At 56.4% G+C, this 12,445-nt stretch overlaps 1 protein-coding gene across 1 annotated transcript; it reads left to right on the plus strand.

Moving 5' to 3' along the window:
* The first annotated feature begins 579 nt into the window (after window positions 1-579).
* Window positions 580-12,140, plus strand: PBK (PDZ binding kinase). Its single transcript, XM_050895136.1, has 8 exons — window positions 580-639; window positions 1,911-1,980; window positions 2,797-2,875; window positions 3,501-3,643; window positions 6,127-6,296; window positions 7,255-7,384; window positions 9,066-9,242; window positions 11,923-12,140. The coding sequence occupies exons 2-8, from the start codon at window positions 1,932-1,934 to the stop codon at window positions 12,126-12,128; spliced, it is 954 nt and encodes a 317-aa protein (XP_050751093.1). The 5' UTR covers window positions 580-639; window positions 1,911-1,931; the 3' UTR covers window positions 12,129-12,140.
* Window positions 12,141-12,445: the final 305 nt, after the last annotated feature.

The following is a 12,445-nucleotide window of genomic DNA, read 5'->3' on the forward strand; positions in this document are numbered from 1 at the left end:
CCCAGAAATCTCTCCCCAAGGGCTTGGGGACCCCCCAGAGACCCCCCAAGGGCTTGGGACCCCTGCTGAACCGCAGAGATGCTTCCCCACCCCCCGCCATAGCCTGGGGATCCGACAGAGACGCCCCCCCCCCCAAGGGGTTGACAATGCCGTGGAGACCCCACCAAGGGTGTGGGGACCCCACAGAGACCCCCTCAAGGGCTTGGGGACCCTGCTGCATTCCAGAGACACCCCCCCGCCCCCAAAGGCTTGAGGATCCCATGCAGACCCCCCCCCCCCCCCAAGGACTTGGGAACCCCATAGAGACCCCCCCAAACACCCTGGTGCCCTCTCCAATACCCTCCAAGGCCTCGGGGACCCCTCACAGATGCCCCCCAAGGCCTTGGGGACCCCCAGCAGACCCCCTAAAAGCACTTGGAGACCCTTGCGCGCCCCCCCCCCCCCATTCAAAGCTTGGGGGACCCCCCTGAGACCCACCCCAAGCCCCTCCCTGCCCCCATAGGCCCCGCCTCCGTAGACTCCGCCCCTGTGGTTTGACTCCGCCCCCCTCCGCGTTCCGCCGCGCTTTGCCCGCCCGCGGCCGCCGTAGCGGGGGAGAGGGTGGGATTCCCGCGCGCAGGATTCAAACGGCGGCGGCAGGTAACGGCTGCGGGACGGGGACGGGGACGGGGACGGGGACGGGGACGGGGACGGGGACGGGGACGGGGACGGGGACGGGGACGGGGACGGGGACGGGGACGGGGACGGGGACGGGGACGGGACCCCCCCACCCTCCCTTCCCACCGAGATGGGCTCCGGCAGCCCCGGCTCTTCTTTCTGCCCTCAGCCCCCCGGTCTGGGCCACCCCCCCCACCCCCACCCCTGCGTGAGACCCGGGAGGCCTCTCTTGCCCCCCCACCCTGGGACCTCACCCCCAGAGATGGGACCCCGGAGTCATCTTCTGCTTCCCCCCCCAACCTGGGACATCCCCACCCCCAGAGATGGGACCCCGGAGTCATCTTCTGCCCCCTCCCAAACTGGGGCTCCCCCCTCACCCCCACAGGAGGGACCCGGGAGGCCTCTCCTGCCCCCCCTCCCCAATCTGGGGACCCCCCCCCCTCCTCACCCCCAGAGATGCCACCCAGCAGTCCTCTCCTGCCCCCCCCCCCCCTAACCTGGCACCCCTCCTCACCCCCAGCGATGCCACCCACCTCCCCCCAACCTGGTACCCCTCCTCACCCTCCAGAGATGGCACCCAGCAGTCCTCTCCTGCTCCCCCCCCCCCCAACTTGGGCACCCCCCCTCACCCCCGAGGTGGGATCTGGGAGTCCTCTCCTGTCTCCCCTCAACCTGGGGTCTCCCCCCCGCCTTCACCCCTGGGACCCTCAGTCCCACCCTTGCCGTGATGCTGGCTGTGCTGAGGGCTGGGGGGGGGAGCTGTCCTGGTGGCAGCAGCCTGGGGACGCTTCCCCCCCCCCCAACTCCTTCCCTTGGTGCCACATGGCTTGCCCATGCCCTTAGGGCACCAGTCCCAGGCTCTTGCCTGACTTCAGAGCCACCCCCGGACCCATTAACGGGGTTCGTTCCTCCTCTGCGAGCCGGCCCCGGGGTGATCAGCCCCGTGGGGGACGCAGCGGTGACAAGCTGCAGGGTGACACCGGGGAAGGAGGGAACCCACGGAGCTGGACGTGCTGGAAAACACATCCCTGCTTCAGCTGTCAGCCCGCTTGCTGAGCAGAGCTGGGAGAAGCCAAATTAGCAGCTGGGAATTCCCAACGGGTGTAATTTATGTCCTTTAACATACTGTCGTGGTACCTGTAATGCTCCTGCGTGGGTTAGGGCTTGAGCCCTGCACAGCTTGTGCTCCCGAGTGGTTCCCTCCAGCATTTTTGGGGGTGGAGGTGTAATAAAACCTCTCCTCTCTGCTCTAGGGATCAGAACAGTTTGCAGCGATGGAAGTTTTCAAGTCTCAAAACAACCTGGCCCACAGGGAGAAAGCTGGTGAGTCGCCTTTGGGCGTGAGCCCCAAATCTTGCCAGAGGGGCTGGCAGGCAAACCGAACGCTTTGCCGTCGTGGGCCCTGTGCTTTGCTGCGGGGGGGGATCGTGGTTTAACCCCAGTGGGCAGCTCAGCCCCACGCAGCCGCTTGCTCCTCTGCCTCGGCAGGATCGAGGAGAGAATCAGAAGGGTAAAAGTGAGAAAACTCCTGAGCTGAGATAAAACCGCTTTAAAGCACAAGCGAAGCAAACTCAGGAATTCATTTGCCGCTTCCCATCGGCAGGCGGGTGTTGGGCCATCCCCATCCCGCGTAGCGGTGACTTGGGAAGGCAAACGCCATCGCCCCGAACGTGTCCCCTCCCGCTTTCCTCCTCCTTCTCCCCAGTTTTATTGCTGAGCTCGACGTCGTATGCTCTGGGATGTCCCTGTTGTCAGCTGTCCCATCCGTGTCCCCTCCCAACTCCTTGTGCACCCCCAGCCGACTCGCTGGCGGAGCAGAGTGAGAAGCAGAAGAGGCCTTGATGCTGTGCAAGCACGGCTCAGCAATAACTAAACCCTCCCTGTGTTATCAACACCGTTTTCATCGCAAATCCAAAACCCAGCCCCGTACAAGATGCTGTGCTGAAAATTAATAGTAGATAGGAACCAAAGAGCTGCGTCTAAGATCAGACTTGAGCATAAAACGCGGTAGAATCGTAAATGTGATTTGTAATTAGAGCATCAAAGCTCCTAGTGAGAAGCCGCTGCTTGCTGTTTGATCTGCTGTACGGGCTCGTTCGTGGGGCTGGGTTTCTCTTTTCTTTTTAGATGGGGGGCCAGTTTCTGTCACTATCCCAGCCTCTCCCTTCATGCAGAAGCTTGGATACGGCACTGGGGTCAACGTCTACTTGATGAAAAGGTACGTGTGAGAGCGCGGGCGTGATGTGGTGCTCGGGAACGGGGCTTGGTATCTCTTTTTTTTTTTTTTTCCCCCTCTAGAATAATACAGGGGATGGGAAACGATTGAGCTCTGAGCGAGAAAGCGCTGCCGTCACCGACCTTCAGATGCTGCCTGCACCCCTTCCAATGGGCGCGGAGTCGAGGAAGGGGTGTGAGATTTCCAGCTGGCCCGTGTGTGCCGGAGGTATCGGTGCTGGGAAGGAGCCCATCGTTTTGGGATAACCCCATCAGCCTTTCCCTGGCCTGGAATTCAGGCATTTAGGTTCCATTCCTGGCTCTGCTGTGGCTTGCTGGACAAGCTGCTTCCCTCCCCGAGCCTCGGCTCCTCCACCTGAAAATGAGAATCGATACAAATCTCCTGTTTCTAAAATGCTTGAAAATTGAATGGAGGAGCACTGCATATGGGCGAAGCATTACTGTGCACCTTTAGCAGACTGTAGTTTATTTTAGCATTGTTCTTTACTAATTCCACAACTTAAAGGCGGACGCTCTCCAGAATAGCTCCTCAGTGACCTGTGTGAGCTTTAACCGTGGTGCCGCTGACAAACGGAGCCGTTCTGAGACGTGTGGGTTTTCCCGTGCAGATCTCCCAGAGGTTTGTCTCGCTCCCCTTGGGCTGTGAAGAAAATTAATTCCAAATGCAACAGGAGCCAGCAAAGCATCTATCAGCAGAGACTGAACGAAGAAGCCAAGATCTTGAAAAACCTCCAACACCCAAACATCGTGGGTAAGTTTCCAGCGCAGCCTGTGTCGCTTAAATTGCAAATCGAGTTGTTGGAGCCGACTCTGGAGCCAGCTGACGGGACACGAAGCTGCTGCAGGGTTTCTCTGCCCTCCCCTGCCTCTGGGCTCCTCTCGCACCCAGGGCTGTGGGTTACAGACCTCCCCATCTGGCTCTGGAAGTCTGGAGCCCCGGGGTGTGATGGCTGGGAGGACGCCCGGAGGGGAGGATCAAGGTGTGCTTGCCCCGTCCGTATGCTTCGGAGATGGGTTGCTGGGCTGCCTGCGCCTTTCGTCAGGCCCACCGTGGACCTTATTAAATTAATTTCCTCTTGCCCTGCGTGATGGGGACTTGGAAGTGCTCCTAGACTGCCGGGGCAGCATGGTTGGTGGCGGAATCATAGAATCACTTGGGTTGGAAAAGACCTTTAAGATCATCGAGTCCAATCGTTAACCTAACACTGCCAAGTCCATCACTAAACCATGTCCCTAAGTGCCACATCTACACGTCTTTTAAATACCCCCAGGGATGGTGACTCCACCGCTTCCCTGGGCAGCCTGTTCCAGTGCTTGACAACCCTTTCAGGGAAGAGATTTTTCCTAATACCCAATCTAAACCTCCCCTGGCGCAACTTGAGGCCGTTTCCTCTCATCCTATCGCTTGTTACTTGGGAGAAGAGACTGACACCCACCTCGCTACAACCTCCTTTCAGGTAGTTGTAGAGAGCAAGAAGGTCTCCCCTGAGCCTCCTTTTCTCCAGGCTAAACAACCCCGGTTCCCTCAGCCGCTCCTCACAGGACTTGTGCTCTAGACCCTTCACCAGCTTCGTTGCTCCTCTTTGGACGCGCTCCAGCCCCTCAGTGTCTTTCTTGTAGTGAGGGGCCCCAAACTGAACACAGGATTCGAGGTGTGAGCTCACCGGTGCTGAGCACAGGGGGACGATCACTGCCCTAGTCCTGCTGGCCACACTATTTCTGACACAAGCCAGGATGCTGTTGGCATGTGCAGTGCTCTCCCAAATTGCAGGGCGCTCCCGAACTGCGGAGAGCCTGCCTTGCTGCCGTGCTGGAGAGGTGGACGCGTGAGGCTCTGCCTCCGAGCCAGCGCAGGAGCGAGACAATAGGGTTTGCCCAAAAATTGGGCTTGTGGCTGGAGCCCCTCGGTGCTTTCGTTGCCCGCTGAGATCAGTGTCGGTCACCGAGAGGTGGTTATCTGGGTGAGTTACCCGACAGGAACGCTTACGGTGGGACTCACAAGCCACTGGTGTGCTGGGGCGGCCCCGGGAGCTGCGAGGTGCCTCGCTGCAGGGCAGCTCCGGCACCGGGAGAGCTGCAGGCTGGTTCTGGAGAAACCACCGCTCGCCCCGGGGCTGCGCCTGCATCGCAGCTTTAGCTTACGGCCTCAGGGAAGGGAGAGACCCCCGGAACATCTTAGTGATATTTGGGATGGCTTCTGTGTGTGGAATAAGGCTCCGGGTCCCACCCTGACGACACACCTTTGTGAGTGACAACTGAGGCCCTGTCACGCTCTTGGCTCTCGGTGGTAGGAATATTTTGAGACGTTGCTTTAGTCTGTGTTTAATTTCTGCTCTTATCTTGTCTAAAATCTTTCCTGCCAGTCAGAACTTCAGCTTTGTCTGACTTTATCCTTTCATTTGTGCTTTAAACTAATCTCGGTGCGGTCGCTTGTATTAGAAATGCTGTGTGCAAAGAACTTTGTACCCCTAAAATGGCATGTCTTGCTTCTGGCAGGAATTTAAGAGCAAAGATAGCCTTGACCTTTCACACTGCAAATATTTCACTGCTTTTTTGTAAAAGGTGCCATAAATCATTTACGGCATAAGACTTCTGCTATGCCGTTATGCAAGAGTTTGCCATTTATAACTCCACCCGAAGAGTAGTTTTTACAGGCAGGAGTAAAACGTGGAGGAGGAAAGATTACATGACAGCCCGTATGCGTGTTAGTCTTAACCTTGTGAAATTGCCCCTGTGAGACAAGGGCTTGGCTTTCCCAAACGTCCCCCCGCCCTTTGTCTCGCTTCTGCGGCTCCTTATCTTTGCAACTGGGGACATCGGTCCTGCCGCTCTGCTGCCGCTCTCCTCCCTCCTTTCTCCTGGCTCCCTGTCCTGCAAAGATCGGGGTAAACCTCCCTGCCCCTGGCACGGGGTGCAAAGCTGACGTGGGAAGCAACAAGGAGGGGTGTCTGTGGGCTCTCCTGGAGGAGGGAGCTCCTTTCCCTCCACAAGGTTTGCGGCTCATGCTCCTGCTCGGGGCCGCGCAGGTCTCCACGGACATTCCTGTGGCTTCACCTCGCCGCGTAAAGCCACGAGCCGGGTCCCCTCGGGATGTGAATTTGTTTGGGGTTGGTTGCGGCCGCCGGGAAAGCACCTGGGTAGCAGCCCCAAATGCTCTGGCTCCATCGGGCCGGCAAGCGCGTGGAAACGCCGGTGCCTGCTTCGGCTCTCTAACAAATCAATCTTTGTTGGAAGGTTACCGTGCGTTTACCGAGGCCAACGATGGAAGCATGTGTCTGGCTATGGAGTACGGAGGAGAAAAATCTCTCAATGACTTAATTGAAGAAAGAAATGCAGAACGGTTGGGCCCTTTCCCTGCTGCCACGATTTTCAAAGTCGCCTTGAGCATGGCGAGGGGGCTGAAGGTATGTTTGATGTTAACCGTAGCTGTTCTGTGTGGAATCGTATACACTGGTGACACTGGAAAAATAAATGAATTCGGTGTGTGAGAAGGCCATGCCAGCAGATGGAGAGCAGATGCTGCGACGCTTCTTATAAGGCCTCGATGGTTTTTTTTTTTTTACCGGGGTGCTGTACAGACTCGGGTGAAAACTGAGCCCTGAAGCTTTGAGATTGAAGTAATATAAAAAGAGACGCAACAGAGTTTTTTGTCACGAATGTCCTGCTGCCCTCCCCTGGGGCTACCTGCTGTCCCTGCTTGCTAGCCGGCGAGGAGGCCGGCTGCTGGCTCCTGCATCCTTATTGCTGCGCCAGGCAGCTGCAAGAAGCTGGTCTTGGCAGTGAAAATGGTTAGCTGATGCCCGTGGCTGCCAGCTGGTGCCGCTTGTGTACCTCCTCTCGCCGAGCGGCAGCAGCCGTCGCCGCGCTGAGGTTGCTTTTAGGGGAAAAAGGAGGGGAAACAGAGACTCAGCGGTGCTCTAAACCACGGCATGGCTTCTGAGCCTCCCCCCGGCTACGCCAGCGGTCAGGGTAAAGCACAGGCTGCCCCGGCCGTGGCAGTGAGTCCTGTGCTATTGCTGCCGAGGAGACGCAGCTCTGAGCTCCCGGGATAATGCGGATGTGTGCTTGGCCGTCAGCTAATGCCCGTGCTTTGCACCCGCTCTCAAGTGCTTGTTGCTAGAGGTGCTTCTCGCGGTCTTTCAATAAAAGGCAACCGTAAGCCTCCAAAACCAGGCTGGGTGGAACAACCTGTCCTCTGTTTTGTAAGTCTTAAGGTAGGTGTTGACCCATCCTTGAGGTTTTAAGGTTAAATATGTTAAACGTTAAGAAGTTGGTGCTTTGTTGTCCAAATCCGATGGCTCCTCCTGCCTCTCCGTGGCTGTATCTGAAAGCGGGGGTTAACGGCTCCTCTCTGCCTCTTAGTATCTTCACAACGATAAGAAGCTGCTCCACGGAGATATCAAGTCTTCAAACGTGGTCATTAAAGGCGACTTCGAAGCCATCAAGATCTGTGACGTGGGAGTGTCCCTGCCCCTGGATGAGAACATGACCGGTAGGTCGGGCGGACGGGAAGGGGACCTGAACGCTTGCTGGCTGCCAGCGTTTGGCTCCGAGAGCAGAGTGAAGACACTTATCCTCCCGTGTCCTCGGAGGGAAGGACTGGCGAGTGGTTTGCACCATGCGTGGGTGAAGGGGATCTCCGGAAGGTCCAGCTTTAATTCTCCAGACCCGTGACGTCTGTCTTGTGCCCTCCCGCGCTCATACGTTCACTCCCGTGGGCAGGAATGCCGTTGTACACAGGATGCTGGATCGGGCCCTGCTGGACCCTGTTGAGGAGATGCTCTTGCCAGAGAGTTAAGTAAATGAATCTTTCTCCTAGGTCTAGAAGGAAGCACGAGCCAACTGCAAGCGTTATAAAGACTTCACGTAAATGAGAAGCAGATGTCTAATGGCGTCGTGGCTTGGCTGTGAACAGCAGCAATGTGTTTGGGTTAATTACAAGAATGCTTTTCTCCGCCGCTTTACACAGCGCTTGGGCCTGCGACAGCCTCATAATTTATAAAGCTGCTCTATTACATTTTTATTAGTAGCTGTTCCCTTTTATAAGGAGCGAGAGAGCTGGAGGCAGCGCCCCAGTGTAATCTCCCAGAGATTAGTGTGGTTAAAGTATCAGTTTCTGGGCTGGTTTAACAGGAAGAAGTCCTCTCCACCCAGCCCTGATTTTTGGCTTTGCCTCCTCGTGATCTTGAGGAGACAAGGAGCACCCACGGACGGCGAGGGTGCTGGGTCCCCATCCGTGTGGCAGCCAAGGATTAAAGCGCAACAGCCCGTGAAGTGTTGAGGGATTTCGGCATTCGCTTCTCGTTACGGGCCGGGCTTTGAAGATCAGCCCTGCAAGAGAAAAGTTTCTTGAACAGCTGAGATTTGCTGACAGCTCGGGGAATTTGCTGGGGAGAGTTGGGGGGAAATGTGGCACTGTCCTCTTGGGAGCGGTGCGTAAGGGATCGAGTCAGAGCTGGTGCTTCCTTCGTCAGGCTGAGAGCTGATCACTTCAACTCCCCCAAGGCTAATTAAGATCAAGGAGGGATTAAATTGAACAAAATGGGGAGAATTTGGTTTGGGCTGGAGTAAAGAAAACAGAAGGACTGCGTGGCTGGTGGGAGGCACTGCCAACCTCACTGAGGAGCGGGGTGGGGTTGGCTTTGTCCCCTGGTGTTGTCTGGGGAAGAAGAAGGTGCCCTGTGAGTGCTGTCACCTCCGTCCTGCTTCTCCGGGGCAGGGGACCAAGCTGAGGAAGGGAAACACCAGAGTAAAACGCAAGGAATTTCTCACTTCTTCATTGCGGGGTGTCTTACGGCAGGGTTAAGCTACAGAGCGCAGCTCTGGCCTTCAGTTCTTCTCTCCACGCTCTGCGTGGCCTCAGACGCTCCACTGTGAAATCTCCTCGCGGAGGTTTCTCCGCAGTCCCTAAGGCACGTTGCCGGGCCTGCGGAGGAGAAGCGCGAGCCCTGCTGGGTCTGGCACTGCTGCAGAGCAAGCCGCAGGTTACAGGGGATTTGAGACTACACGGATGCGAAAGAAAAATAGGTTCAGGCCCCCAAAAGATCCTGCCCTGTGGCTTTAGCACACCTGAACTAACCGACAGGCTAAATCCCTGCTGCGTGGCGAGCTGTGACTGTGTCTTGGTGTCTGCAAGTCTCAGCAGACACCCGAGCCGCGTTGTTTCCTTTCAGTGAGCGACCCAGAGATGTACTACATCGGCACCGAGCCCTGGAAGCCCAAGGAGGCTCTGCAGGATGATGGCGTGATCACCGACAAGGCCGACATCTTCCCTTTTGGGCTGACTCTCTGGGAAATGATGACTCTCTCTGTGCCCCACCTCAACCTGGGCGATGACCCTGATGACGAAGGTTTGTTTCTATACCTTGCTGGTGAGCAACTTCTGCTCCTAGAAATGCTTTCCTCTCTTGGTAGGATTGATTTTCTTTTTTTTAAGGCGTGTGTTAGTACCCCTACAATGCTGGCTCTCCCTTGGATGCTATCTGAAAGGCTTGCAAGCATCTGTCTGCGCCTGCTGCGTCCCCCAGCCCTGTCTCTCTTCACGGGGAATTCCCCGGGGGAGTTCGCTGCAGCACGGAGATGCTCAGCCCTTCCCCGAGGCCGCTCTGCAGCGGGTGCCTGTCGGCATCCACCAGCATTTGTGCAGGGGGCTGGGCTGCTTTCAACTTCATTTAGCTTTTTAAACTCCAAATGAGAAGTTGATAAATGATGGTAACTAATCATTGTGAACCAGCGCTCTTTGTAAGCGCTCCAGCTGCTCGTCGAACAGTTGGAGAGAGCTCCTTGAAATTCGGCTGCTCGTCAGATGCCTGTCAGCACGGTTCGGTAGACTTGAAAGATGTGCTCGAGCCTGACTGCTGCTTCCCCGAGAGCCCCGCGGCGTGCTCTGCCGTGCTCCGGCTCCGTCCCACGTCCTCTGCCGTCACGGCAGCGTAGGAGCGATCTGTCAGGCTGTAGCTGTGTGCTGGATGCTGTTGAGATAGCACTGAAACGATGTGGCCAGAAAAAGCTTAAAATGACATCCTGCTTGAAATGGTGCACAAAAACATTTGAGGCAGCTGAGCCTTTTGGAAAAGAGAAGCGAAAGCAAGCGGGCTGTGCCCAGGCCAAGGGTGCTCGGGGCTGTACCTGGGCTGCCGAGCACCCGCTCATCTCTAACAAAGCACAGGGGAAGCAGTTTGAGTTACTTTAGGCACCTCCTGCGCGCCCAAGTGGGGATTTGTCCTAGAATCACAGAATCATTTTGGTTGGAAAAGGCCTTTAAGATCATCGAGTCCAACCATAAACCTCACTGCCAAGTCCACCACTAAACCACATCCCTAAGCGCCACATCTACATGTCTTTTAAATACCCCCAGGGATGATGACTCCACCGCTTCGCTGGGCAGCCTGTTCCAGTGCTTGACAACCCTTTCGGGGAAGATTTTTCCCAATATCCAGTCTAAACCTCCCCTGGTGCAACTTGAGGCTGTTTGCCCTCATCCTATCGCTTGTTACTTGGGAGAAGAGACCGACCCCCACCTTGCTACACCCTCCTTTCAGGTAGCTGTAGAGAGCGAGAACGTCTCCCCTGAGCCTCCTTTTCTCCAGGCTAAACAACCCCAGTTCCCTCAGCCGCTCCTCACAGGACTTGTTCTCCAGACCCTTCACCAGCTTCGTTGCCCTTCTCTGGACGCGCTCCAGCCCCTCAATGTCTTTCTTGTAGTGAGGGGCCCCAAACTGAACACAGGATTCAAGTATGGGGGATGATCCCTGCCCTAGTCCTGCTGGCCACGCTATTTCTGACACAAGCCAGGATGCTGTTGGCCGCCTTGGCCTCCCCCTCGTTTGCAGTTACACTGAGCAGACGAGGCAGGGGGGAGTGGGTGGGATGGGCAGGGGATGCTAACAGCTGCCTGCGGGCAGATCTGCGCCCTGGAGCGATAAAAAGCTAAAAATCCTAGGGGCTGTGCTGGGAAAACTCCTCTTGCTCCAGCCTTCGCGCTGGCACGGACCCGCAGGCTGGCTTGTGTTTTCTAACTCGGTCTCCAGGCAGCCGGGGGATTTTTCCTCACTCTCCTGCTCTCAGTGTCTCCTGGCTGCAGAGCTTTTTCCCAGCCAGCTCTGCAGGGGTGACTCAGAGTTATTCTGCTGGGAGAAAAAGGGGGTTAGATACAGCTTCAAAATAAGCAATTTAAGTCAAAGGGAAAGTAATGATGTATCCCAGGCAGTAATTAGTGCTAACAAAGGAATAGCAAAGCTGACATGAGGGTCACGTCCCACTGCACCCCTGCAAGGCAGGACTCAGGGGTACTGGTGGATGAAAAGCTGGACGTGAGCCGGCAATGTGCGCTCGCAGCGCAGAAAGCCAACCCTGTCCTGGGCTGCATCCCCAGCAGCGTGGCCAGCAGGGCGAGGGAGGGGATTCTGCCCCTCGACTCCGCTCTCCTGAGACCCCCCCTGCAGCACTGCGTCCAGCTCTGGGGTCCTCGGGACAGGAAAGACACGGACCTGTTGGAGCGGGGCCAGAGGAGGCCACGAAGATGATCCGAGGGCTGGAGCACCTCTGCTGAGAGAGTTGGGGTTGTTCAGCCTGGAGAAGAGAAGGCTCCGGGGAGAGCTTATAGCAGCCTGCCAGTACCTAAAGGGGCTTCTAAGAAAGATGGGGACAGACTTTTTAGCAGGGCCTGCTGCGATAGGACAAGGGGTGATGGGTTTAAACTGAAAGAGGGGAGATTCAGACTAGATATAAGGAAGAAATTGTTTACGCTGAGGGTGGTGAGGCACTGGCACAGGTTGCCCAGAGAGGTGGGAGATGCCCCATCCCTGGAAACATTCCAGGTCAGGTTGGACAGGGCTCTGAGCAACCTGATCGAGTCGAAGATGTCCCTGCTCGTGGCAGGGGGTTGGACTAGATGGCCTTTGAAGGTCCCTTCCAACCCAAACTATTCTATGATGGATGAGGGGCAGCCAGGGAGCAAAGCCCCACGCCCCAAGGGAGCAGAGCGCTTTCCAGCACCCTTCCCAACACCTTTACCACCTTCTTGTCTAGATCAATCTTTTGACGAAGACTGCTTTGACGAAGAAGCATATTACGCAGCCCTGGGAACTCGCCCGGCCCTCAACATGGAGGAACTGGACCCATCCTACCAACTTATGATCGACCTCTTTTCTGTCTGCACTAGCGAGGATCCCAAGAAACGTCCCTCGGCCGCCCGCATCGTGGAAGCGCTGGAGGCAAGTCTGGCCCAGGAGTAAAAGCATCCGAGCTCCCGCACCCTGCGCCGCGGAGCTCGGGGACAGCTTTGCTGTCCCCGAGCTCCGCGGCGCAGGGTGCGGGATGCTCAGGGATTGAAGTTAGAAGGCAGCACTTAGGTCCTAAATAAGCTACATGCTCTGTGCAATAGTTTTGCTTTTAGTTGTCACATTACAGCTGTTTTAAAACCCTTCCCTCTCTCTTTGTGTTGAATTAACAACAGTCTTTTGACCGAGATGTTAAAAAATAAAAATGTGGGGTTTTTTTTTTCTTAATCTCTGTCTAAAAGCAGTGCTTTTCTTTTCCTAAGGAGGTCAGG

The sequence above is a fragment of the Gymnogyps californianus genome, chromosome 3 (genome assembly GCF_018139145.2).
Source record: "Gymnogyps californianus isolate 813 chromosome 3, ASM1813914v2, whole genome shotgun sequence".
NCBI lineage: Eukaryota > Metazoa > Chordata > Aves > Accipitriformes > Cathartidae > Gymnogyps > Gymnogyps californianus.